The 25,000-nt window shown below is 49.0% G+C and overlaps 1 protein-coding gene across 10 annotated transcripts in view; it reads left to right on the forward strand.

Moving 5' to 3' along the window:
- Positions 1-25,000, forward strand: part of LOC135514841 (transcription factor SOX-5-like) — a 211,783-nt gene that overhangs the window by 141,619 nt on the left and 45,164 nt on the right. For all 10 annotated transcript variants that reach the window (XM_064938496.1, XM_064938494.1, XM_064938495.1 and 7 more), the window contains one exon: positions 17,336-17,462. In XM_064938496.1, the coding sequence (XP_064794568.1) occupies positions 17,336-17,462 (127 nt within the window). The remainder of the gene's footprint in view (positions 1-17,335; positions 17,463-25,000) is intronic.

Genomic DNA, 25,000 nt, shown 5'->3' on the forward strand with positions numbered 1-25,000 from the left:
AATCGCACCCTATTTTATTTATAGGGCTCTGGTCATAGGGCTCCGGTCAAAAGTAGTGTGCTATATAGGGAACAGGGTGCCATTTGGGACAAATTCTGGAATCCATGTGGAAGAAGTAGGGCGAGAAAGAGAGAGGAGCATTTTATTCTGACGATGACTTCACTGTGAAGAACTGAAAACAAAACCCAGGTTTTATACCTTAAAGGAACTTCTCCTACTGGTTGTTATCAACCTGAGAACTCATTGTATTTCTGTTCCTCTTTTTCTGGGTGAATCGTTACCGTACGTCTAGCAGACTGAGAACGTCTGATGTGCACTTAGTACTCTCACACACACAGACACATACACACAGCAATGCTCTACCTGGGAACCGCCAAAGGTGTGCTCCGAAAACAATCCCCACTGAGACAAGTGAAGCAACAGGGTTATATGTGTGTGTGTGTGTGTGTGTGTGTGTGTGTGTGTGTGTGTGTGTGTGTGTGTGTGTGTGTGTGTGTGTGTGTGTGTGTGTGTGTGTGTGTGTGTTGTGTGTGTGTGTGTCCGTGCGTATGTGCCTGTCTGCGTCCATGTGCGTGTTTTACTGTGTGTGAAACTACCCACTGTGACATTAGCAGATGCATTGTTGTCACAGCAGGCTAGCCTTTAATAGCCGTTGTCCTGTGAAAGTTAATGGACTCACTCTCCCGCTCGGGTACTTTAATATTAAAATCCCTCTCTGAATATTATCCATCCACGGCTCCGTCCTTCTACTCAGCATCCAGCACAAATTAATTATTGGTTATATCGCTGTGTCTCCCCTTTTCCGTGCTAGGTCACCCAAACTCTGCATTAATTGCTTGAGCATATGGTTCCAAACAGATTTTAGCTGTGGGACCCACACTTTACAGTGTGATTTTTCCGCACACTCAGATGTTGTCCATATTGTCAAGGCTGGCAGCTATTGTTCCCCCCGTTTACTTCATACGGCTAATTACGCCCTAATAATAACTTTACCTTGGAGTTTTTCTCCTCTCCGTGCCAGCAAACCTGTTCACACTACATATGTTAATTGGCACCACATCTTCATTATGTTCAGAACGCTTTAAGTTCAAGCTGTGCCGCCTGGCGAACGACGCAGAGCGAGCTTCGCTGCCAACTCTCTCCTCTCCACTTTTTCTGTCTTTCCTCTCTCTCTCTCCCTCTCTCTCTCTCTCTACTCGAATCCGTTTTAGTTCTAGAAATTATCATTTTTCTTTGACACAGCTGTGCGAAAGAAAGTTGTGAAGAGAAAAGTTTCTTGCTTCCCCTCATGTTTTTCAACAGGAGAGATTCTGTTCCCGAGTTTTCATGCAAGACTGATTAGAAGAAGAGGCTTTTGGATGGAGTTTCTCTGTTTTGTTTCAGGTTTCGGACTAAAACGGAAGGAAACCAGCCTTTTTAGCTCCTGTATGTAGTTTTCACAGTGTTTTCTGAATGTTAGATTCATGTTATCTTTATGTTGGATCAGACAGAGCAGCAGAACAGTATATTCCCACAGATCGTGTTAGATGTGTGTTTGCCTTTATGTGGCTTCTGTAATGTGTTCTGATGGATCTGGCCTCGTTTTCCCTTTTCTTCTCAGATGTCAGATCTGAAGCACTGTATTTTGCGGAGAATTGCTCTCTCTCTCTCTCTCTCCTCTCTCTCTCTCTCACTCTCTCTCTCTCTCTCTCTCTCTCTCTCTCTCTCTCTCTCTCTCTCTCTCCCTCTCCCTCTCTCTCTCTCTCTCTCTCTCTCTCTCCTCTCTCTCTCTCTCCCTCTCTCCCTCTCTCACTCTCTCTCTCTCTCCCTCTCTCTCTCTCTCCTCTCTCTCTCTCTCCCTCTCTCTCTCTCTCTCTCTCTCTCCCTCTCCCCCTCTCTCTCTCTCTCTCTCCCCTCTCTCTCTCTCTCTCTCTCTCCCTCTCCCTCTCTCTCTCTCTCTCTCTCTCTCTCTCTCTCTCTCTCTCCCTCTCTCTCTCTCTCTCTCTCTCTCTCTCTCTCTCTCTCTCTCAGCTCTCTCTCTCTCTCTCTCTCTCTCTCTCTCTCTCTCTCTCTCAGCTCTCTCTCTCTCAGCTCTCTCTCTTTCTCTCAGCTCCCTCTCTCTCAGCTCTCTCTCAGCTCTCTCAGCTCTCTCTCTCTCTCAGCTCTCTCAGCTCTCTCTCTCTCTCTCTCCCCCTCTCTCTCTCTCTCTCTCTCTCTCTCTCTCTCTCTCTCTCTCCCTCTCCCTCTCCCCTCTCTCTCTCTCTCTCTCTCTCTCTCTGTCACCAATGCCACATAATGTAACAAAATAGAGAAATCTGTTGGCAATTGATTTTGTAGATCTCTGCTCCATGTTTCGGAGGTTTCATGTTTGGAGAGGTGGCCTGTGTTCTTGATCAGGCAATCTGGCTCAGTAGACACACAAACACATCCTCACACACGTTTTAACCTCTTGTCCCATCAGCCAATCGCACTGAGCCTTGAGCATCAGATCAATCTGGGAGAGCTGTTAACCCCTGCTAATCCCTACACAACAGCTGGATATTGTGTGTATGTGCGCGCGTGCGCGTGGGCAGGTGCGTGGGTGTGGGCGCGCATGTCTGTGTGCTTGTGTGCGAGAACAAAAAGATCCCTCGTCCCATACATTAATAATCTCAGTGTTGTAAAGAGTCTTACCGGTGGTCAGACAGCAAGAGATGGATCTGAACACGCCTGGTTGTGGCTGGCCGCTACCGCATCGTGGGTTAGCGGTGTGTTTATGAGAGTGAACAGCTGTTCCAGAGATCTGATTAAACTGTTACACACACACACACACACACACACACACACACACACACACACACACACACACACACACACACACACACACACACACACACACACACACACACACACACACACACACACACAAGACATCTGACTACACTGTTAGAGGATCAACAAATGGGCTGTATATTTCTCTCAGTCAGACTCTGTCTACTGTTCAGAACCACACTGTTTTTATCTTCTTATGTCATTTACCTCAAGATGGAGAATCCAAGTACAATACTTTACTGTAATATGGCTTTTTGGATGTACTTTGTTCTGTATGAGAGGCGGGGTTGTTTTCAGGCTATTTTGATGACAGGATGAGGAGAGCCACGAGGTAGCAGTCACGAATCCCCTCTGTACCTATTTACCAACATAAAGGGAGACTGTGTGTCCATAATGAAGCCATAAGGAACATCATATAGAAGACACTGCCCCACATGAGAGTGTGTGTGTGTGTGTCTCTGTGTCTATCACTAGAAATAGACTTGGATTTGGGACGTGAGAAAAGGTCCTGAGGAAGATGATTTGTGCCTTCCTCTGCGCTCGCCAAATTCTTTTACATTTACATTTACATTTAAGTCATTTAGCAGACGCTCTTATATTTTAAATGATTGCCCAGCACTGGGCGCAAACTCGTGATGCTCGGAGCCCAAGCGTGCTGCTCAGACCAATGGGCTATGGCGGTTCACAAGGCTCTAGCAAGCCACAAGAATACTGTGAATACCGATGATACTTGACATTAATAGCGAGTCGTTTTTAATGATTTGGTTTTAAGCCTTCTCCAAACCATAGCGGTAACCTTAACCACTCAGAAGGAATGCCTAAAGCATTATCATTTGACTTGTTTCTGTTTTCACCCTGTAACCATGTGGAATTAACCCTGTAACCACGTGGAACTCACCCTGTAACCACGTGGAATTAACCCTGTAACCACGTGGAACACACCTGTAACCATGTGGAATTAACCCTGTAACCACGTGGAACTCACCCTGTAACCACGTGGAATTAACCCTGTAACCACGTGGAACACACCCTGTAACCACGTGGAATTAACCCTGTAACCACGTGGAATTAACCCTGTAACCACGTGGAATTAACCCTGTAACCACGTGGAACACACCCTGTAACCACGTGGAATTAACCCTGTAACCATGTGGAACACACCCTGTAACCACGTGGAATTAACCCTGAAACCACGTGGAATTAACCCTGAAACCACGTGGAATTAACCCTGAAACCACGTGGAATTAACCCTGAAACCACGTGGAATTAACCCTGTAACCACGTGGAATTAACCCTGTAACCACGTGGAATTAACCCTGTAACCACGTGGAATTAACAATGTAACCACATGGAATTAACCCTGTAACCACATGGAATTAACCCTGTAACCAACAGGAATTAACCCTGTAACCAACAGGAATTAACCCTGTAACCACGTGGAATTAATGCGTCAAAAATAGACTTCCACCCATAATACATTACATTTCGAAGGGAAACTATGAGCCCTGTGCCTGTTGTGCCTGTTTGTATGGGGGCACAGTGGAATAGCTCCAGTCTCTCCTATCCCCATGACTCTATGGGTATCTGCAGCCTGCTCCTCTCCAGCATATGTCCAATTAGGTTTGAAAGGCAGAGAGGAGCTGTAGTCTCTGTGATTCGCCTCCGCAGGGGGGCCTGTCCAGACCTTCCGCTACCGTGCCTCTCCCGTCTGATCCACGGCCGCACCGCACAACACATGGCATTTATGGTTTACCAAAATGGTGGTGTAATTATAGTGTGGTGGTGGAGGCAAGCAGTTCCTGTTCCCCTATTCCCCTCGCACTGCGCTGATCCTGCCTGTGGTTATGGTGGGGTGTAGTACTGCTGAATCTGGCCATGAGAGGAGACACACACCCAGGAGAAAAGACACACAGGCAGGAGAGGCATGGCTAAGAACACAAACACACACACACAGGAGAAAAGACACACAGGCAGGAGAAGCATGGCTAAGAACACACACACACACACACAGGAGAAAAGACACACAGGCAGGAGAGGCATGGCTAAGAACACACACACACACACAGGAGAAAAGACACACAGGCAGGAGAGGCAAGGCTAAGAACACACACACACAGGAGAAAAGACACACAGGCAGGAGAGGTATGGCTAAGAACACACACACACACTCAGGAGAAAAGACACACAGGCAGGAGGGCATGGCTAAGAAAACACACACACACAGGAGAAAAGACACACAGGCAGGAGAGGCATGGCTAAGAACACAAACACACACACACAGGAGAAAACACACACAGGCAGGAGACATGGCTAAGAACACACACACACACACACAGGAGAAAACACACACACACAGGCACACTAACACACACACACACACACACACAGGAGAAAAGACACACAGGCAGGAGAGGCATGGCTAAGAACACACACACACACACACAGGCAGGAGAGGCAAGGCTAAGAACACACACACACACAGGAGAAAAGACACACAGGCAGGAGAGGCATGGCTAAGAACACACACACACACAGGAGAAAAGACACACAGGCAGGAGAGGCATGGCTAAGAACACACACACACAGACACACACACACAAACACACAGGAGAAAAAACACACACGCAGGAGATGCATGGCTAAGAACACACACACACACACAGGCAGGAGAGGCATGGCTAAGAACACACACACACACACAGGTGAAAAGACATACAGACAGGAGAGACATGGCTAAGAACACACACACACACAGGAGAAAAGACACACAGGCAGGAGAGGCATGGCTAAGAACAACACACACACACAGACACACACACACACACGCACAGGAGAAAAGACACACAGGCAGGAGAGGCATGGCTAAGAACACACACACACACACAGGCAGGAGAGGCAAGGCTAAGAACACACACACACACAGGAGAAAAGACACACAGGCAGGAGAGGCATGGCTAAGAACACACACACACACACACACACACACACAGGAGAAAAGACACACAGGCAGGAGAGGCATGGCTAAGAACACACACACACACACACACACACACACAGGAGAAAAGACACACAGGCAGGAGAGGCAAGGCTAAGAACACACACACACACACAGGAGAAAAGACACACATGCAGGAGAGGTATGCCTAAGAACACACACACACACTCAGGAGAAAAGACACACAGGCAGGAGAGGCATGGCTAAGAACACACACACACACAGGAGAAAAGACACACAGGCAGGAGAGGCATGGTTAAGAACACACACACACACACACACACACACACACACACACACACACACACACACACACACACACACACACACACACACACACACACACACACACACACACACACACAGGAGAAAAGACACACAGGCAGGAGAGGCATGGCTAAGAACACACACACACACACACACACACACACACACACACACACACACACAGGACACAGGAAACACAAAGACACACAGACAGGAGAGGCATGGCTAAGAACACACACACACACAGGAGAAAAGACACACAGACAGGAGAGGCATGGCTAAGAACACACACACACACAGGAGAAAAGACACACAGGCAGGAGAGGCATGGCTAAGAACACACACACACACACAGGCAGGAGAGGCATGGCTAAGAACACACACACACACAGGAGAAAAGACACACAGGCAGGAGAGGCATGGCTAAGAACACACACACACAGGAGAAAAGACACACAGACAGGAGAGGCATGGCTAAGAACACACACACACAGACACACACACACACACACACAGGAGAAAAGACACACACGCAGGAGATGCATGGCTAAGAACACACACACACACACAGGCAGGAGAGGCATGGCTAAGAACACACACACACACACAGGTGAAAAGACATACAGACAGGAGAGACATGGCTAAGAACACACACACACAGGAGAAAAGACACACAGACAGGAGAGGCATGGCTAAGAACACACACACACAGACACACACACACACACGCACAGGAGAAAAGACACACAGGCAGGAGAGGCATGGCTAAGAACACACACACACACACAGGCAGGAGAGGCATGGCTAAGAACACACACACACACAGGAGAAAAGACACACAGGCAGGAGAGGCATGGCTAAGAACACACACACACACACACACACAGGAGAAAAGACACACAGGCAGGAGTGGCATGGCTAAGAACACACACACACACATGAGAAAAGACACACAGGAGAGGCAAGGCTAAGAACACACACACACACACACAGGAGAAAAGACACACATGCAGGAGAGGCATGGCTAAGAACACACACACACACACACTCAGGAGAAAAGACACACAGGCAGGAGGGGCATGGCTAAGACACACACACACACAGGAGAAAAGACACACAGGCAGGAGAGGCATGGCTAAGAACACACACACACACAGGAGAAAAGACACACAGGCAGGAGAGGCATGGCTAAGACACACACACACACACACACACACACACACACACACACAGGAGACACACAAAACACACACACACACACACAGGAGAAAAGACACACAGGCAGGAGAGGCATGGCTAAGAACACACACACACACACACACACACACACACACACACACACACACAGGAGAAAAGACACACAGACAGGAGAGGCATGGCTAAGAACACACACACACACAGGAGAAAAGACACACAGACAGGAGAGGCATGGCTAAGAACACACACACACACAGGAGAAAAGACACACAGGCAGGAGAGGCATGGCTAAGAACACACACACACACACACACACACACACACACACACACACACAGGAGAAAAGACACACCGGCAGGAGAGGCATGGCTAAGAACACACACACACAGGAGAAAAGACACACAGGCAGGAGAGGCATGGCTAAGAACACACACACACACAGGAGAAAAGACACACAGGCAGGAGAGGCATGGCTAAGAACACACACACACACAGGAGAAAAGACACACAGGCAGGAGAGGCATGGCTAAGAACACACACACACACACAAAGGAGAAAAGACACACAGGCAGGAGAGGCATGGCTAAGAACACACACACACACAGGAGAAAAGACACACAGGCAGGAGAGGCATGGCTAAGAAACACACACACACACACACAGGAGAGGCAGGAGAAAACACACACCGGCAGGAGAGGCATGGCTAAGAACACACACACACACACAGGTGAAAAGACACACAGACAGGAGAGGCATGGCTAGGAACACACACACACACACACACACACAGGAGAAAAGACACACAGGCAGGAGAGGCATGGCTAAGAACACACACACACAGGCAGGAGAGGCATGGCTAAGAACACACACACACAGGCAGGAGAGGCATGGCTAAGAACACACACACACAGGCAGGAGAGGCATGGCTAAGAACACACACACAAACAGTCAGGTGAGGCATGGCTAAGAACACACACACACACACACACAGGCAGGAGAGTCATGGCTAAGAATACACACACACACACACACAGACACACTCAGACACACACACACACACACACACAGGAGAAAAGACACACAGGCAGGAGAGGCATGGCTAAGAACACACACACACAGGAGAAAAAACACACACGCAGGAGATGCATGGCTAGGAACACACACACACACACAGGCAGGAGAGGCATGGCGAAGAACACACACACACCGGCAGGAGAGGCATGGCTAAGAACACACACACACACACAGGTGAAAAGACACACAGACAGGAGAGGCATGGCTAGGAACACACACACACACACAGGAGAAAAGACACACAGGCAGGAGAGGCATGGCTAAGAGGCACACACACACACACAGGCAGGAGAGGCATGGCTAAGAACACACACACACACACACACACACAGAAAACACAACAGCAGGTGAGGCATGGCTAAGAACACACACACACACACACACAGGCAGGAGAGGCATGGCTAAGAATACACACACACACACACACAGACACACTCAGACACACACAGACACACACACACACCCAGGAGAAAAGACACACATGCAGGAGAGGCATGGCTAAGAACACAACACACACACACAGGAGAAAAGACACACAGGCAGGAGAGGCATGGCTAAGACACACACACACAACACACACACACACAGGCAACACACACACACACACACACACACACACAGGAGAAAAGACACACACAGGAGAGGCATGGCTAAGAACACACACACACACACACACACAGGCAGGAGAGGCAAAGAACACACACACACAGGCAGGAGAGGCATGGCTAAGAACACACACACACACACACACACAGGCTAAGGCTAAGAAACAGACACACAGACACACAGGCAGGAGAGGCATGGCTAAGAACACACACACACACAGGAGAAAACACACAGGCAGGAGAGGCATGGCTAAGAACACACACACACACACACAGGCAGGAGAGGCATGGCTACACACACACACACACACACACAGGAGAGGCATGGCTAAGAACACACACACACACAGGATGAAAGACACACAGGCAGGAGGCATGGCTAAGAACACACACACACACAGACACAGGCAGGAGAGGCATGGCTAAGAACACACACACACACACACACAGCAGGAGAGGCAAGAACACACACACACACACAGGAGAGGCAAAACACACACACACGCAGGAGAGGCAACACACACACACACACAGGAGAAAAGACACACAGGCAGGAGAGGCATGGCTAAGAACACACACACACAGGAGAAAAGACACACAGGCAGGAGAGGCATGGCTAAGAACACACACACACACAGACACAGGAGAGGCATGGCTAAGACACACACACACACAGGAGAGGCAAAGACACACAGGCAGGAGAGGCATGGCTAAGAACACACACACACACACACAGGAGAAAAGACACACAGGCAGGAGAGGCATGGCTAAGAACACACACACACACACACACAGGCAGGAGAGGCATGGCTAAGAACACACACAGGAGAGGCATGGCTAAGAACACACACACACACAGAACACACACACACACACACACAGACAGACACACACACAGGAGAAAAGACACACATGCAGGAGAGGCATGGCTAAGAACACACACACACACACACAGGCAGGAGAGGCAACACACACACACACACACAGGCAGGAGAGGCATGGCTAAGAACACACACACACACACAGGAGAGGCAAAGACACACACACACAGGAGAGGCATGGCTAAGAACACACACACACACACAGGAGAAAAGACACACAGGCAGGAGAGGCATGGCTAAGAACACACACTAAGAACACACACACACAGGAGAAAAGACACACAGGCAGGAGAGGCATGGCTAAGACACACACACACACAGGAGAAAAGACACACAGGCAGGAGAGGCATGGCTAAGAACACACACACACACACACAGGCAGGAGAGGCATGGCTAAGAACACACACACACAGGCAGGAGAGGCATGGCTAAGAACACACACACACAAAGACACACAGGCAGGAGAGGCATGGCTAACACACACACACACACAGGAGAAAAGACACACAGGCAGGAGAGGCATGGCTAAGAACACACACACACACACAGGAGAAAAGACACACAGGCAGGAGAGGCATGGCTAAGAATGGCACACACACACAGGAGAAAAGACACACAGGCAGGAGAGGCATGGCTAAGAACACACACACACACACACAGGAGAAAAGACACACAGGCAGGAGAGGCATGGCTAAGAACACACACACACACACAGGAGAAAAGACACACAGGCAGGAGAGGCATGGCTAAGAACACACACACACACACACAGGAGAGGCATGGCTAAGAACACACACACAGGCACACACACACACACACACACAGACACACACACACACCCAGGAGAAAAGACACACATGCAGGAGAGGCATGGCACAGGAGAAAAGACACACAGGCATGGCTAAGAACACACACACACACACAGGCAGAGGCATGGCTAAGAACACACAAGGCACATGGCACACACACAGGCAGGAGAGGCATGGCTAAGACACACACACACACAGGAGAGGCATGGCTAAGAACACACACACACACAGGCAGGAGAGGCATGGCTAAGAAACACACACACACACACACAGGAGAGGCATGGCTAAGAACACACACACACACACACACACACACACAGACAGGAGAGGCATAAGAACACACACACACACACAGGCAGGAGAGGCATGGCTAAGAACACACACACAGGCAGGAGAGGCATGGCTAAGAACACACACACACACACAGACACACACAGACACACACAGACACACACACCCAGGAGAAAAGACACACATGCAGGAGAGGCATGGCTAAGAACACACACGCACACTCACAGGAGAAAAGACACACAGGCAGGAGAGGCATGGCTAAGAACACACACACACACACACACAGGCAGGAGAGGCATGGCTAAGAACACACACACACACACACACACACACACACACACACACACACACAGGCAGGAGAGGCATGGCTAAGAACACACACACACACAGGCAGGAGAGGCATGGCTAAGAACACAAACACACACAGGAGAAAAGACACACAGGCAGGAGAGGCAAGGCTAAGAACACACACACACACAGGCAGGAGAGGCATGGCTAAGAACACAAACACACACAGGAGAAAAGACACACAGGCAGGAGGGGCATGGCTAAGAACACACACACACACACACACACACACACACACACACACACACACACACAGGAGAAAAGACACACAGGCAGGAGTGGCATGGCTAAGGACACACACACATGAGAAAAGACACACAGGCAGGAGAGGCAAGGCTAAGAACACACACACACACACACACAGGAGAAAAGACACACATGCAGGAGAGGTATGCCTAAGAACACACACACACACACACTCAGGAGAAAAGACACACAGGCAGGAGGGGCATGGCTAAGACAACACACACACACAGGAGAAAAGACACACAGGCAGGAGAGGCATGGCTAAGAACACACACACACACACACACACACACACACACACACACACACACAGACAGGTGAGGCATGGCTAAGAACACACACACACACACAGGAGAAAAGACACACAGGCAGGAGAGGCATGGCTAAGACACACACACACACACACACACACACACACAGACAGGTGAGGCATGGCTAAGAACACACACACACACAGGCAGGAGAGGCATGGCTAAGAACACACACACACACAGGCAGGAGAGGCATGGCTAACACACACACACACACACACACACACACACACACACACACACACACACACAGACACACACACACACCCAGGAGAAAAGACACACATGCAGGAGAGGCATGGCTAAGAACACACACGCACACACACAGGAGAAAAGACACACAGGCAGGAGAGGCATGGCTAAGAACACACACACACACACACACACACACACACAGACACACACACACACCCAGGAGAAAAGACACACAGGCAGGAGAGGCATGGCTAAGAACACACACAGGCAGGAGAGGCATGGCTAAGAACACACACACACAAACAGGCAGGAGAGGCATGGCTAAGAACACACACACACACACACACACACAGGCAGGAGAGGCATGGCTAAGAACACACACACACAGTCAGGTGAGGCATGGCTAAGAACACACACACACACAGACAGGTGAGGCATGGCTAAGAACACACACACACACACACACAGGCAGGAGAGGCATGGCTAAGAACACACACACACACACACAGGCAGGAGAGGCATGGCTAAGAACACACACACAGGCAGGAGAGTCATGGCTAAGAACACACACACACACACAGACACACACAGACACACACAGACACACACACACACCCAGGAGAAAAGACACACATGCAGGAGAGGCATGGCTAAGAACACACACGCACACACACAGGAGAAAAGACACACAGGCAGGAGAGGCATGGCTAAGAACACACACACACACACACACACAGGCAGGAGAGGCATGGCTAAGAACACAAACACACACAGGAGCAAAGACACACATGCAGGAGAGGCAAGGCTAAGAACACACACACACACAGGAGAAAAGACACACAGGCAGGAGGGGCATGGCTAAGAACACACACACACACACACACACACACACACACACACACACACACACACACACACACACACACACACACACACACAGGAGAAAAGACACACAGGCAGGAGTGGCATGGCTAAGGACACACACACATGAGAAAAGACACACAGGCAGGAGAGGCAAGGCTAAGAACACACACACACACACACACAGGAGAAAAGACACACATGCAGGAGAGGTATGCCTAAGAACACACACACACACACACACACTCAGGAGAAAAGACACACAGGCAGGAGGGGCATGGCTAAGACAACACACACACACAGGAGAAAAGACACACAGGCAGGAGAGGCATGGCTAAGAACACACACACACACAGGAGAAAAGACACACACACACACACACACACACACACACACACACACACACACACACACACACACACACACACACACACACACACACACACACACACACACACACACAGGAGAAAAGACACACAGGCAGGAGAGGCATGGCTAAGAACACACACACACACACACACACACACACACACACACACACACACACACACACACACACACACACACACACACACACACACAGGAGAAAAGACACACAGACAGGAGAGGCATGGCTAAGAACACACACACACACAGGCAGGAGAGGCATGGCTAAGAACACACACACACACACACACACACACACACACACACACACACACACACACACACACACACCCAGGAGAAAAGACACACATGCAGGAGAGGCATGACTAAGAACACACACGCACACACACAGGAGAAAAGACACACAGGCAGGAGAGGCATGGCTAAGAACACACACACACAGGCAGGAGAGGCATGGCTAAGAACACACACACACACACAGGCAGGAGAGGCATGGCTAAGAACACACACACACAGGCAGGAGAGGCATGGCTAAGAACACACACACACACAGGCAGGAGAGGCATGGCTAAGAACACACACACACAAACAGGCAGGAGAGGCATGGCTAAGAACACACACACACACACACACACACAGGAGAGGCATGGCTCAGACACACACACACACACACAGGCAGGAGAGGCATGGCTAAGAACACACACACACACACACAGGCAGGAGAGGCATGGCTAAGAACACACACACACAGTCAGGTGAGGCATGGCTAAGAACACACACACACACAGACAGGTGAGGCATGGCTAACACACACACACACACACACACACACACACACAGGCAGGAGAGGCATGGCTAAGAACACACACACACACACAGGCAGGAGAGGCATGGCTAAGAACACACACACAGGCAGGAGAGTCATGGCTAAGAATACACACACACACACACACAGACACACTCAGACACACACAGACACACACACACACCCAGGAGAAAAGACACACATGCAGGAGAGGCATGGCTAAGAACACACACGCACACACACAGGAGAAAAGACACACAGACACGAGAGGCATGGCTAAGAACACACACACACACACACACAGGCAGGAGAGGCATGGCTAAGAACACACACACAGGCAGGAGAGGCATGGCTAAGAACACACACACACAGACAGGAGAGGCATGGCTAAGAACACACACACACAGGCAGGAGAGGCATGGCTAAGAACACACACACACAGACAGGTGAGGCATGGCTAAGAACACACACACACACAGACAGGTGAGGCATGGCTAAGAACACACACACACACAGACAGGTGAGGCATGGCTAAGAACACACACACACAGGGACGATTTATAGAAAGACATTGACAACATTCATTTCTGAAAGAACACGAAACGGAGCGAGAGAGTGAGAAAGGGGTTAAGGAAAGACAGGGAGGAAACTCTCCTCCATTTAACTCACCCACCTGTCCTTTATCCCGCGGTGACATAAGACGATGACGTTCTTAACATATTTCTGAAGCTTTTTCTCTCCATTATATTACTGCATTCCCCCTTAACATGGAGTGAAAGGGCGAAATGAGAGGGAAGGAGAGAGAGAGGGGAAAAAATACGGCCCTTGTCAGTGTCACTTTGACATTCAATTTTAAGAGCTCCTTGTCATTGAATGTTTTATAACACTGCAGATATTTATTTCTACAGGCAATAGCTTATTCCTTTTGTTCCTTGGGTTTGAATTATATTTCATTCAACCGTTGGCTGCCTGGGTTTGTTATCTTCAAACTTAGCCTGCAAAACACTGTTGTTATCCATCTATCTCACTCCTCATACTGCAGACTCTCTCTCCCATGTCTCTGCACATCTCTTCTGTCAGTCATGTCACTCCTCAGTGTCTTTGTGTTGTTTTTGGCAGAGCAGTCTTCAGCTGAACACACACACACGTACACCCTCGCTCACACACACACACACACACACACACACACACACACACACACACACACACACACACACACACACACACACACACACACACACACACACACACACACACACACACACACAAACACACAGTCCTCGGCTTCCACCATCTGTCTCCTACTTCTCTCTCTGTGCCGAAACACTCAGACTCTTCCTCTTGCCAAAGTCACTGAGTTTGTGTTTTTTCTCTGAATTCTGGAAACCTTGTGAAGAGGGATGGCGTGCTGCCGACTCAGAGTGCTCCTCTCTCCTCTCTCCTTGGGGAGGGAAGAAGCCAGGCCAGCTGTTATGAGAGTTTAGCAGTGATTCTTCCTCGTGACTCCCTCGTTGTCTCGGTAATCAACAGGACAGTACTCCCTGACTCTGACCTGTCTCAGCTCATATACACTGCTCTGTATTAGATGCAGGTGCTCAAGAGGAGAGGAGAGGAGAGGAGAGAGTACGTATTTGCGTGTTGGATAGGAGTGTGCGGCGGGAGGGGTGTGTGCGCATGTGCGTGTGCACTCTTCTGTCCGTGTGCGTGTGTATATAGCTGCACATGTGTGTTTCTGTGTGTGAGCATTCTTCAGTTTCTTCCTTCTAATCTTGTTCGTGGCCAGATGACCTTACCTGACCTCACCAAGCTGAGCTGTGATTGTGTCTAGAGGTTAAAGGTCACAGACTGGACCTGATACCCTCTCTGTGAGGAACAGACAATACCCCTAGCTGGCCTACATTGATACAGATAGAGCAGCCTTCTGCTTCTGTCTGCTCTGTTCCCCCTTGCTACCCAAGATCAATGTCTGACTACACCTGGACTGCACGCTCACACACCTCCCCCACCCCAGTCACATACATACATCCATATGCTCAATAAACTGATCTCTCTCTATCGCTCTCTCCTACCCCCCCTCTCCTCTCCTCCTCCCCTCTCCTTTCCTCTACTCCTCCTCTCCTCCTCTCCTCTCCTACCCCCTCTACTCTCCTTCTCCCCTCTCCTACCCCCACTCTCCTCTCCTTCTCCCCTCTCCTACCCCCCCTCTCCTCTACTTCTCCCCTCTCCTACGCCCCCTCTCCTCTCCTTCTCCCCTCTCCTACCCCCCTCTCCTCTCCTCCTCCCCTCTCCTTTCCTCTACCCCCCCTCTCCTCTCCTCCTCTCCTCTCCTCCTCCCCTCTCCTTTCCTCTACCCCCCCACTCCCTCTCCTCCTCCCCCTCTCCTTTTCTCTACTCCTCTCCTCTCCTCTCCTCCTCCCCCCTCCTTTCCTCTCCTCCTCTCCCTCTCCTCCTTCCTCTACTCCTCTCCTCTCCCCTCCCTCTCCTTTCCTCCTCCTTCTCCTCTCCTCCTTGCCCCCTTTCCTCTTCCCTCTCCTCCTCCCCTCCACTCTCCTTTCCCCTCTACTCCTCCTCTCCTCTCCTCCTTGCCTCTCCTTTCCTCTACTCCTCCTCCCTCTCCGCTCCTCCTTCCCTCTCCTCCCCCCCTCCCTCCTCCCTCTCCTCCTTCCCCCTCCTTCCCCTCCTCTCCCCCCCCTCCTCCCTCCTCCCTCTCCTTTCCTCTACTCCTCTCCCTCCTCCGCCCCTCCTACCCCCCCTCTCCTCCTCCTCCCCTCTCCTTTCCTCTACTCCTCCTCTCCGCTCCTCCTTCCCTCTCCTATCCTTTCCTCTCCTCTCCTCCTCCCTCTCCTTTCCTCCTCCTCCCCTCCTCCCCTCTCCTTTCCTCTACTCCTCCTCTCCTCCTCCCCTCTCCTTACCTCTACTCCTCCTCTCCTCCTCCTCCTTCCTCTCCTCCTCCTCTCCTCCTCCCCTCCTCCTTCCCTCTCCTTTCCTCTACTCCTCTCCGCTCCTCCTTCCCTCTCCTACCCCCCCTCTCCCTCCTCTCCTCCTCCTCCTTTCCCTACTCCTCCTCTCCCTTCCTTCCCTCTCCTATCCTCCTCTCCTCCTCTCCTCTCCTCCTTCCCTCTCCTTTCCTCTACTCCTCTCCGCTCCTCCTTCCCTCTCCTACCCCCCTCTCCTCTCCTCTCCTCCTCCCCTCTCCTTTCCTCTACTCCTCCTCTCCGCTCCTCCTTCCCTCTCCTATCCTCCTCTCCTCCTCCCCCTCCACCCGTCTCTCAGCAGGTCCAGGGGCAGCTGCCTCCGTTGATGATCCCAGTGTTCCCTCCAGACCAGAGGACTCTGGCTGTAGCTGCTGCCCAGCAAGGCTTCCTGCTGCCCCCCGGATTCAACTACAAACCAGGCTGCAGTAAGTTGTACTGGTCTCCTCAAACGGACTATTCTCTGTGGGCCTAGATTGGGACATGTCAGTGGGGATGTTGCCACGCCACTACAAGTGTATTTTCTACAGAGACAGGGACCCCCTCTCTTTTTCTCTCTCTCTCTCTCTCTCTCTCTCTCTCTCTCTCTCTCTCTCTCTCTCTCTCTCTCTCTCTCTCTCTCCCTCTCTCTCTCTCTCTCTCTCTCTGTTGGCTCATTCCTTCACTTGGCTCATCCTCTTGTCTCCATTTTCAATTTTCCAGAAAATATTTTTTTCAAAGCAACCAAAAAAGCCTCATCCTGTGGGATTTGTTGTTGGCCGCGGCAGTCCGGCTGTGAGGCAATGTGTTGTTTACCGCGAGAAGCAACACGCGTGTGCCAGGAACGACATTCCGAATACCGTAGGAACACGCCAGGGGGTAGCGCGACCTGCCCCAGGTTCCCTCACATTAACACGGGCCCCCGCCAGAACATGCGTCCAACACGCCTCACACACGCCTGTCCAACAATCCTCGCGCTCGCCTCCCCCTACAGACAGACAGACTGGTCTCTCTAAGGTCCAGCTCCTCCCCCAGAAACTAACAGCTTCCTAAACAAGTCTCCTTTCAGTTTCAATTAATGCCATTATGTGCCAATCCTCGCCCACCACCCACCGCCCACCGCCCACTTAAAGACCCCCGCTGTCTGGGAGGAATATTGCTGTCTTTTCTCTGCCTGAGCCAAGGAGAATGGTGTTGCCCTGAATGACAGAGAGCTGTCCTTCTGAAGCATCAACACGTGTTGACTTTTGAAAGTTAGACTTGTATATGGGTTATATGCTATGCACACTAGTAGTACACTCACTGCCATCACGCACACTTCACACATACACATGTATGTAATACACGGTACATACTGCAGCCCGGTGGTCCTCAATCCTGGTCCTGGGGACCCAAGGGGGTGCACATTTTTGTTTTTGCCCTAGCACTGCACACCTGATTCAAATCATCAACTCATCATCAGGCTTTGATGATTCGAATCAGGTGTCTAGTGCTAGGGCAAAAATAAGAATGTGCCCCCCTTTGGGAGAGTGCATAGACAAAGAGCCATTGCAGAAGGAGGGTGTAGGCGGATAGAACAGAGAAAGAAAAAGAAAGAGAGAGAACAGAAAGAGTGCTGCGACGATGACGTCGACCTCGCTGGCTTAACTACATCCAGGGCATCTTTATCTTCCCCAGGATCAGAATTCAGAACACCACACACTGTAGACAGAACACCACACACACTGTAGACAGAACACCACACACTGTAGACAGAACACCACACACTGTAGACAGAACACACCACACACTGTAGACAGAACACCACACACTGTAGACAGAACACACACACTGTAGACAGAACACCACACACTGTAGACAGAACACCACACACTGTAGACAGAACACCACACACTGTAGACAGAACACCACACACTGTAGACAGAACACCACACACTGTAGACAGAACACCACACACTGTAGACAGAACACCACACACTGTAGACAGAACACCACACACTGTAGACAGAACACCACACACTGTAGACAGAACACCACACACTGTAGACAGAACACCACACACTGTAGACAGAACACCACACACTGTAGACAGAACACCACACACTGTAGACAGAACACCACACACTGTAGACAGAACACACACACACTGTAGACAGAACACCACACACTGTAGACAGAACACCACACACTGTAGACAGAACACCACACACTGTAGACAGAACACCACACACTGTAGACAGAACACCACACACTGTAGACAGAACACACACACACTGTAGACAGAACACCACACACTGTAGACAGAACACCACACACTGTAGACAGAACACCACACACTGTAGACAGAACACCACACACTGTAGACAGAACACCACACACTGTAGACAGAACACCACACACTGTAGACAGAACACCACACACTGTAGACAGAACACCACACACTGTAGACAGAACACCACACACTGTAGACAGAACACCACACACTGTAGACAGAACACCACACACTGTAGACAGAACACCACACACTGTAGACAGAACACCACACACTGTAGACAGAACACCACACACTGTAGACAGAACACCACACACTGTAGACAGACAGAACAGAACACCACACACTGTAGACAGAACACCACACACTGTAGACAGAACACCACACACTGTAGACAGAACACCACACACTGTAGACAGAACACCACACACTGTAGACAGAACACCACACACTGTAGACAGAACACCACACACTGTAGACAGAACACCACACACTGTAGACAGAACACCACACACTGTAGACAGAACACCACACACTGTAGACCACACACTGTAGACAGAACACCACACACTGTAGACAGAACACCACACACTGTAGACAGAACACCACACACTGTAGACAGAACACCACACACTGTAGACAGAACACCACACACTGTAGACAGAACACCACACACTGTAGACAGAACACCACACACTGTAGACAGAACACCACACACTGTAGACAGAACACCACACACTGTAGACAGAACACCACACACTGTAGACAGAACACCACACACTGTAGACAGAACACCACACACTGTAGACAGAACACCACACACTGTAGACAGAACACCACACACTGTAGACAGAACACCACACACTGTAGACAGAACACCACACACTGTAGACAGAACACCACACACTGTAGACAGAACACCACACACTGTAGACAGAACACCACACACTGTAGACAGAACACCACACACTGTAGACAGAACACCACACACTGTAGACAGAACACCACACACTGTAGACAGAACACCACACACTGTAGACAGAACACCACACACTGTAGACAGAACACCACACACTGTAGACAGAACACCACACACTGTAGACAAAACACACACACTGTAGACAGAACACCACACACTGTAGACAGAACACCACACACTGTAGACAGAACACCACACACTGTAGACAGAACACCACACACTGTAGACAAACACCACACACTGTAGACAGAACACACACACACAATACACAATTCGCCCAGTGTGGCCTCTACTCTTGTCCCTATCCATCCATTCATCTATCTATCTATCCATCCATCCATCAATCCATCTCTATCTCTCTCTCTCTCTCTCTGTCTCACTCTCTCTCTCTCTCTCTCTCTCTCTCTCTCTCTCTCTCTCTCTCTCTCTCTCTCTCTCTCTCTCTCTCCCCCTCTCTCCTTCTCTCAGTCCCACCCAGTAGTCTAGGGAGATGCATCTCTCTCTCTCTCTCTCTCTCTCTCTCTCAGTGAGAACTCTGTCCCACCCAGTAGTCTAGGGAGATGCTTCTCTCTCTCTCCCTCTCAGTGAGAACTCTCAGTCCCACCCAGTAGTCTAGGGAGATGCATCTCTCTCTCTCTCTCTCTCTCTCTCTCTCTCTCAGTGAGAACTCTTTCCCACCCAGTAGTCTAGGGAGATGCTTCTCTCTCTCTCCCTCTCTCTCTCTCTCTCTCTCTCTCAGTGAGAACTCTGTCCCACCCAGTAGTCTAGGGAGATGCTTCTCTCTCTCTCCCTCTCAGTGAGAACTCTCTGTCCCGCCCAGTAGTCTAGAGAGATGCATCTCAATTCAATTCAAGGGGCTTTATTGGCATGGGAAACATGTGTTAACATTGCCAAAGCAAGTAAGGTATATAATATATAAAGTGAAATAAACAATAAAAATTAACAGTAGACATCACACATACAGAAGTTTCAAAACAATAAAGACATTACAAATGTCATATTATATATATATACAGTGTTTTTACAATGTGCAAATGGTAAAGGACACAAGATAAAATAAATAAGCATAGATATGTGTTGTATTTACAATGGTGCGTGTTCTTCACTGGTTGCCCTTTTCTCGTGGCAACAGGTCACAAATCTTGCTGCTCTGATGGCACACTGTGGAATTTCACCCAGTAGATATGGGAGTTTTTCAAAATTGGATTTGTTTTCGAATTCTTTGTGGATCTGTGTAAACTGAGGGAAATATGTCTCTCTAATATGGTCATACATTGGGCAGGATGTTAGGAAGTGCAGCTCAGTTTCCACCTCATTTTGTGGGCAGTGAGCACATAGCCTGTCTTCTCTTGAGAGCCATGTCTGCCTATGGCGGCCTTTCTCAATAGCAAGGCTATGCTCGCTGAGTCTGTACATAGTCAAAGCTTTCCTTAATTTTGGGTCAGTCACAGTGGTCAGGTATTCTGCCGCTGTGTACTCTCTGTGTAGGGCCAAATAGCATTCTAGTTTGCTCTGTTTTTTTGTTAATTCTTTCCAATGTGTCAAGTAATTATCTTTTTGTTTTCTCATGATTTGGTTGGGTCTAATTGTGCTGCTGTCATGGGGCTCTGTAGGGTGTGTTTGTGAACAGAGCCCCAGGACCAGCTTGCTTAGGGGACTCTTCTCCAGGTTCATCTCTCGCTTCCTTTTAGGTGGTTGTAGAATTTAACTGCTCTTTTCTGGATTTTGATAATTAGTGGGTATCGGCCTAATTCTGCTCTGCATGCATTATTTGGTGTTCTACGTTGTACACTGAGGATATTTTTGCAGAATTCTGCGTGCAGAGTCTCAATTTGGTGTTTGTCCCATTTTGTGAAGTCTTGGTTGGTGAGCGGACCCCAGACCTCACAACCATAAAGGGCAATGGGCTCTATGACTGATTCAAGTATTTTTAGCCAAATCCTAATTGGTATGTTGAAATTTATGTTCCTTTTGATGGCATAGAATGCCCTTCTTGCCTTGTCTCTCAGATCGTTCACAGCTTTGTGGAAGTTACCTGTGGCGCTGATGTTTAGGCCAAGGTATGTATAGTTTTTTGTGTGCTCAAGGGCAACAGTGTCTAGATGGAATTTGTATTTGTGGTCCTGGTGACTGGACCTTTTTTGGAACACCATTATTTTGGTCTTACTGAGATTTACTGTCAGGGCCCAGGTCTGACGGAATCTGTGCATAAGATCTAGGTGCTGCTGTAGGCCCTCCTTGGTTGGTGACAGAAGCACCAGATCATCAGCAAACAGCAGACATTTGACTTCAGATTCTAGTAGGGTGAGGCCGGGTGCTGCAGACTTTTCTAGTGCCCGCGCCAGTTCGTTGATATATATGTTGAAGAGGGTGGGGCTTAAGCTGCATCCCTGTCTAACCCCACGACCCTGTGTGAAGAAATGTGTGTGTTTTTTGCCAATTTTAACCGCACACTTGTTGTTTGTGTACATGGATTTTATGATGTCGTATGTTTTACCCCAACACCACTTTCCATCAGTTTGTATAGCAGACCCTCATGCCAAATTGAGTCGAAGGCTTTTTTTGAAATCAACAAAGCATGAGAAGACTTTGCCTTTGTTTTGGTTTGTTTGGTTGTCAATTAGGGTGTGCAGGGTGAATACATGGTCTGTTGTACGGTAATTTGGTAAAAAGCCAATTTGACATTTGCTCAGTACATTGTTTTCATTGAGGAAGTGTACGAGTCTGCTGTTAATGATAATGCAGAGGATTTTCCCAAGGTTACTGTTGACGCATATTCCACGGTAGTTATTGGGGTCAAATTTGTCTCCATTTTTGTGGATTGGGGTGATCAGTCCTTGGTTCCAAATATTGGGGAAGATGCCAGAGCTAAGGATGATGTTAAAGAGTTTTAGTATAGCCAATTGGAATTTGTTGTCTGTATATTTGATCATTTCATTGAGGATACCATCAACACCACAGGCCTTTTGGGTTTGAGGGTTTTTATTTTGTCCTGTAACTCATTCAATGTTATTGGAGAATCCAGTGGGTTCTGGTAGTCTTTAATAGTTGATTCTAAGATCTGTATTTGATAATGTATATGTTTTTGCTCTTTATTCTTTGTTATAGAGCCAAAAAGATTGGAGAAGTGGTTTACCCATACATCTCCATTTTGGATAGATAATTCTTCGTGTTGTTGTTTGTTTAGTGTTTTCCAATTTTCCCAGAAGTGGTTAGAGTCTATGGATTCTTCAATTACATTGAGCTGATTTCTGACATGCTGTTCCTTCTTTTTCCGTAGTGTATTTCTGTATTGTTTTAGTGATTCACCATAGTGAAGGCGTAGACTCAGGTTTTCCGGGTCTCTATGTTTTTGGTTGGACAGGTTTCTCAATTTCTTTCTTAGAATTTTGCATTCTTCATCAAACCATTTGTCATTGTTGTTAATTTTCTTCGGTTTTCTATTTGAGATTTTTAGATTTGATAGGGAAGCTGAGAGGTCAAATATACTGTTAAGATTTTCTACTGCCAAGTTTACACCTTCACTATTACAGTGGAACGTTTTACCCAGGAAATTGTCTAAAAGGGATTGAATTTGTTGTTGCCTAATTGTTTTTGGTAGGTTTCCAAACTGCATTCCTTCCATCTATAGCATTTCTTAATGTTACTCAGTTCCTTTGGCTTTGATGCCTCATGATTGAGTATTGCTCTGTTTAGGTAGACTGTGATTTTGCTGTGGTCTGATAGGGGTGTCAGTGGGCTGACTGTGAACGCTCTGAGAGACTCTGGGTTGAGGTCAGTGATAAAGTAGTCTACAGTACTACTGCCAAGAGATGAGCTATAGGTGTACCTACCATAGGAGTCCCCTCGAAGCCTACCATTGACTGTGTACATACCCAGCGTGCGACAGAGCTGCAGGAGTTGTGACCCGTTTTTGTTGGTTATGTTGTCATAGTTGTGCCTAGGGGGCATACGGGGAGGGAATGCTGTCACCTCCAGGCAGGTGTTTGTCCCCCTGTGTGCTGAGGGTGTCAGGTTCTTGTCCGGTTCTGGCATTTAGGTCACCACAGACTAGTACATGTCCCTGGGCCTGGAAATGATTGATTTCCCCCTCCAGGATGGAGAAGCTGTCTTCATTAAAATATGGGGATTCTAGTGGGGGGATATACGTAGCACACAGGAGGACATTTTTCTCTGTTAGGATAATTTCCTTTTGAATTTCTAGCCAAATGTAGAATGTTCCTGTTTTGATTAATTTAATGGAGTGAGTTAGGTCTGCTCTATACCAAATTAGCATACCCCCTGAGTCCCTTCCCTGTTTCACACCTGGTAGTTTGGTGGATGGGACTACCAGCTCTCTGTAACCTAGAGGGCATCCAGTGGGTCTGTCTCCTCTATACCAGGTTTCTTGCAGGATGACAATGTCTGTATTACCGATTTCTTTGGTGAAGTCCGGGTTTCTGCTCTTCAGGCCAAAGGCAGATGACCTCAGGTTCTTGGATATTCCAGGATGAAATAGTAAAGGCTTTTTGTTCCATAAAGTGTCCAATGTTGTTGGTCGTGGTTTGGCCTCAGGCCAGTAAGTGTGAGCAGAGCCTGCTGAGCATCTGGTACATGCCATTGGCTTGGGCGAGTGTGAGAGTGGGGGTTGGGACTGTTTGCCCGCTCACTACCTGGGCGTATGTGTGGCTTCCATGTTGAGGCCCTCTTTGCGGGGGTGGGGTGCATGGGGTGGGCAGGAGTGGCATAGGTCTGAT

This window comes from Oncorhynchus masou, chromosome 26 (assembly GCF_036934945.1).
Source record: "Oncorhynchus masou masou isolate Uvic2021 chromosome 26, UVic_Omas_1.1, whole genome shotgun sequence".
In the NCBI taxonomy this organism is placed as follows: domain Eukaryota; kingdom Metazoa; phylum Chordata; class Actinopteri; order Salmoniformes; family Salmonidae; genus Oncorhynchus; species Oncorhynchus masou.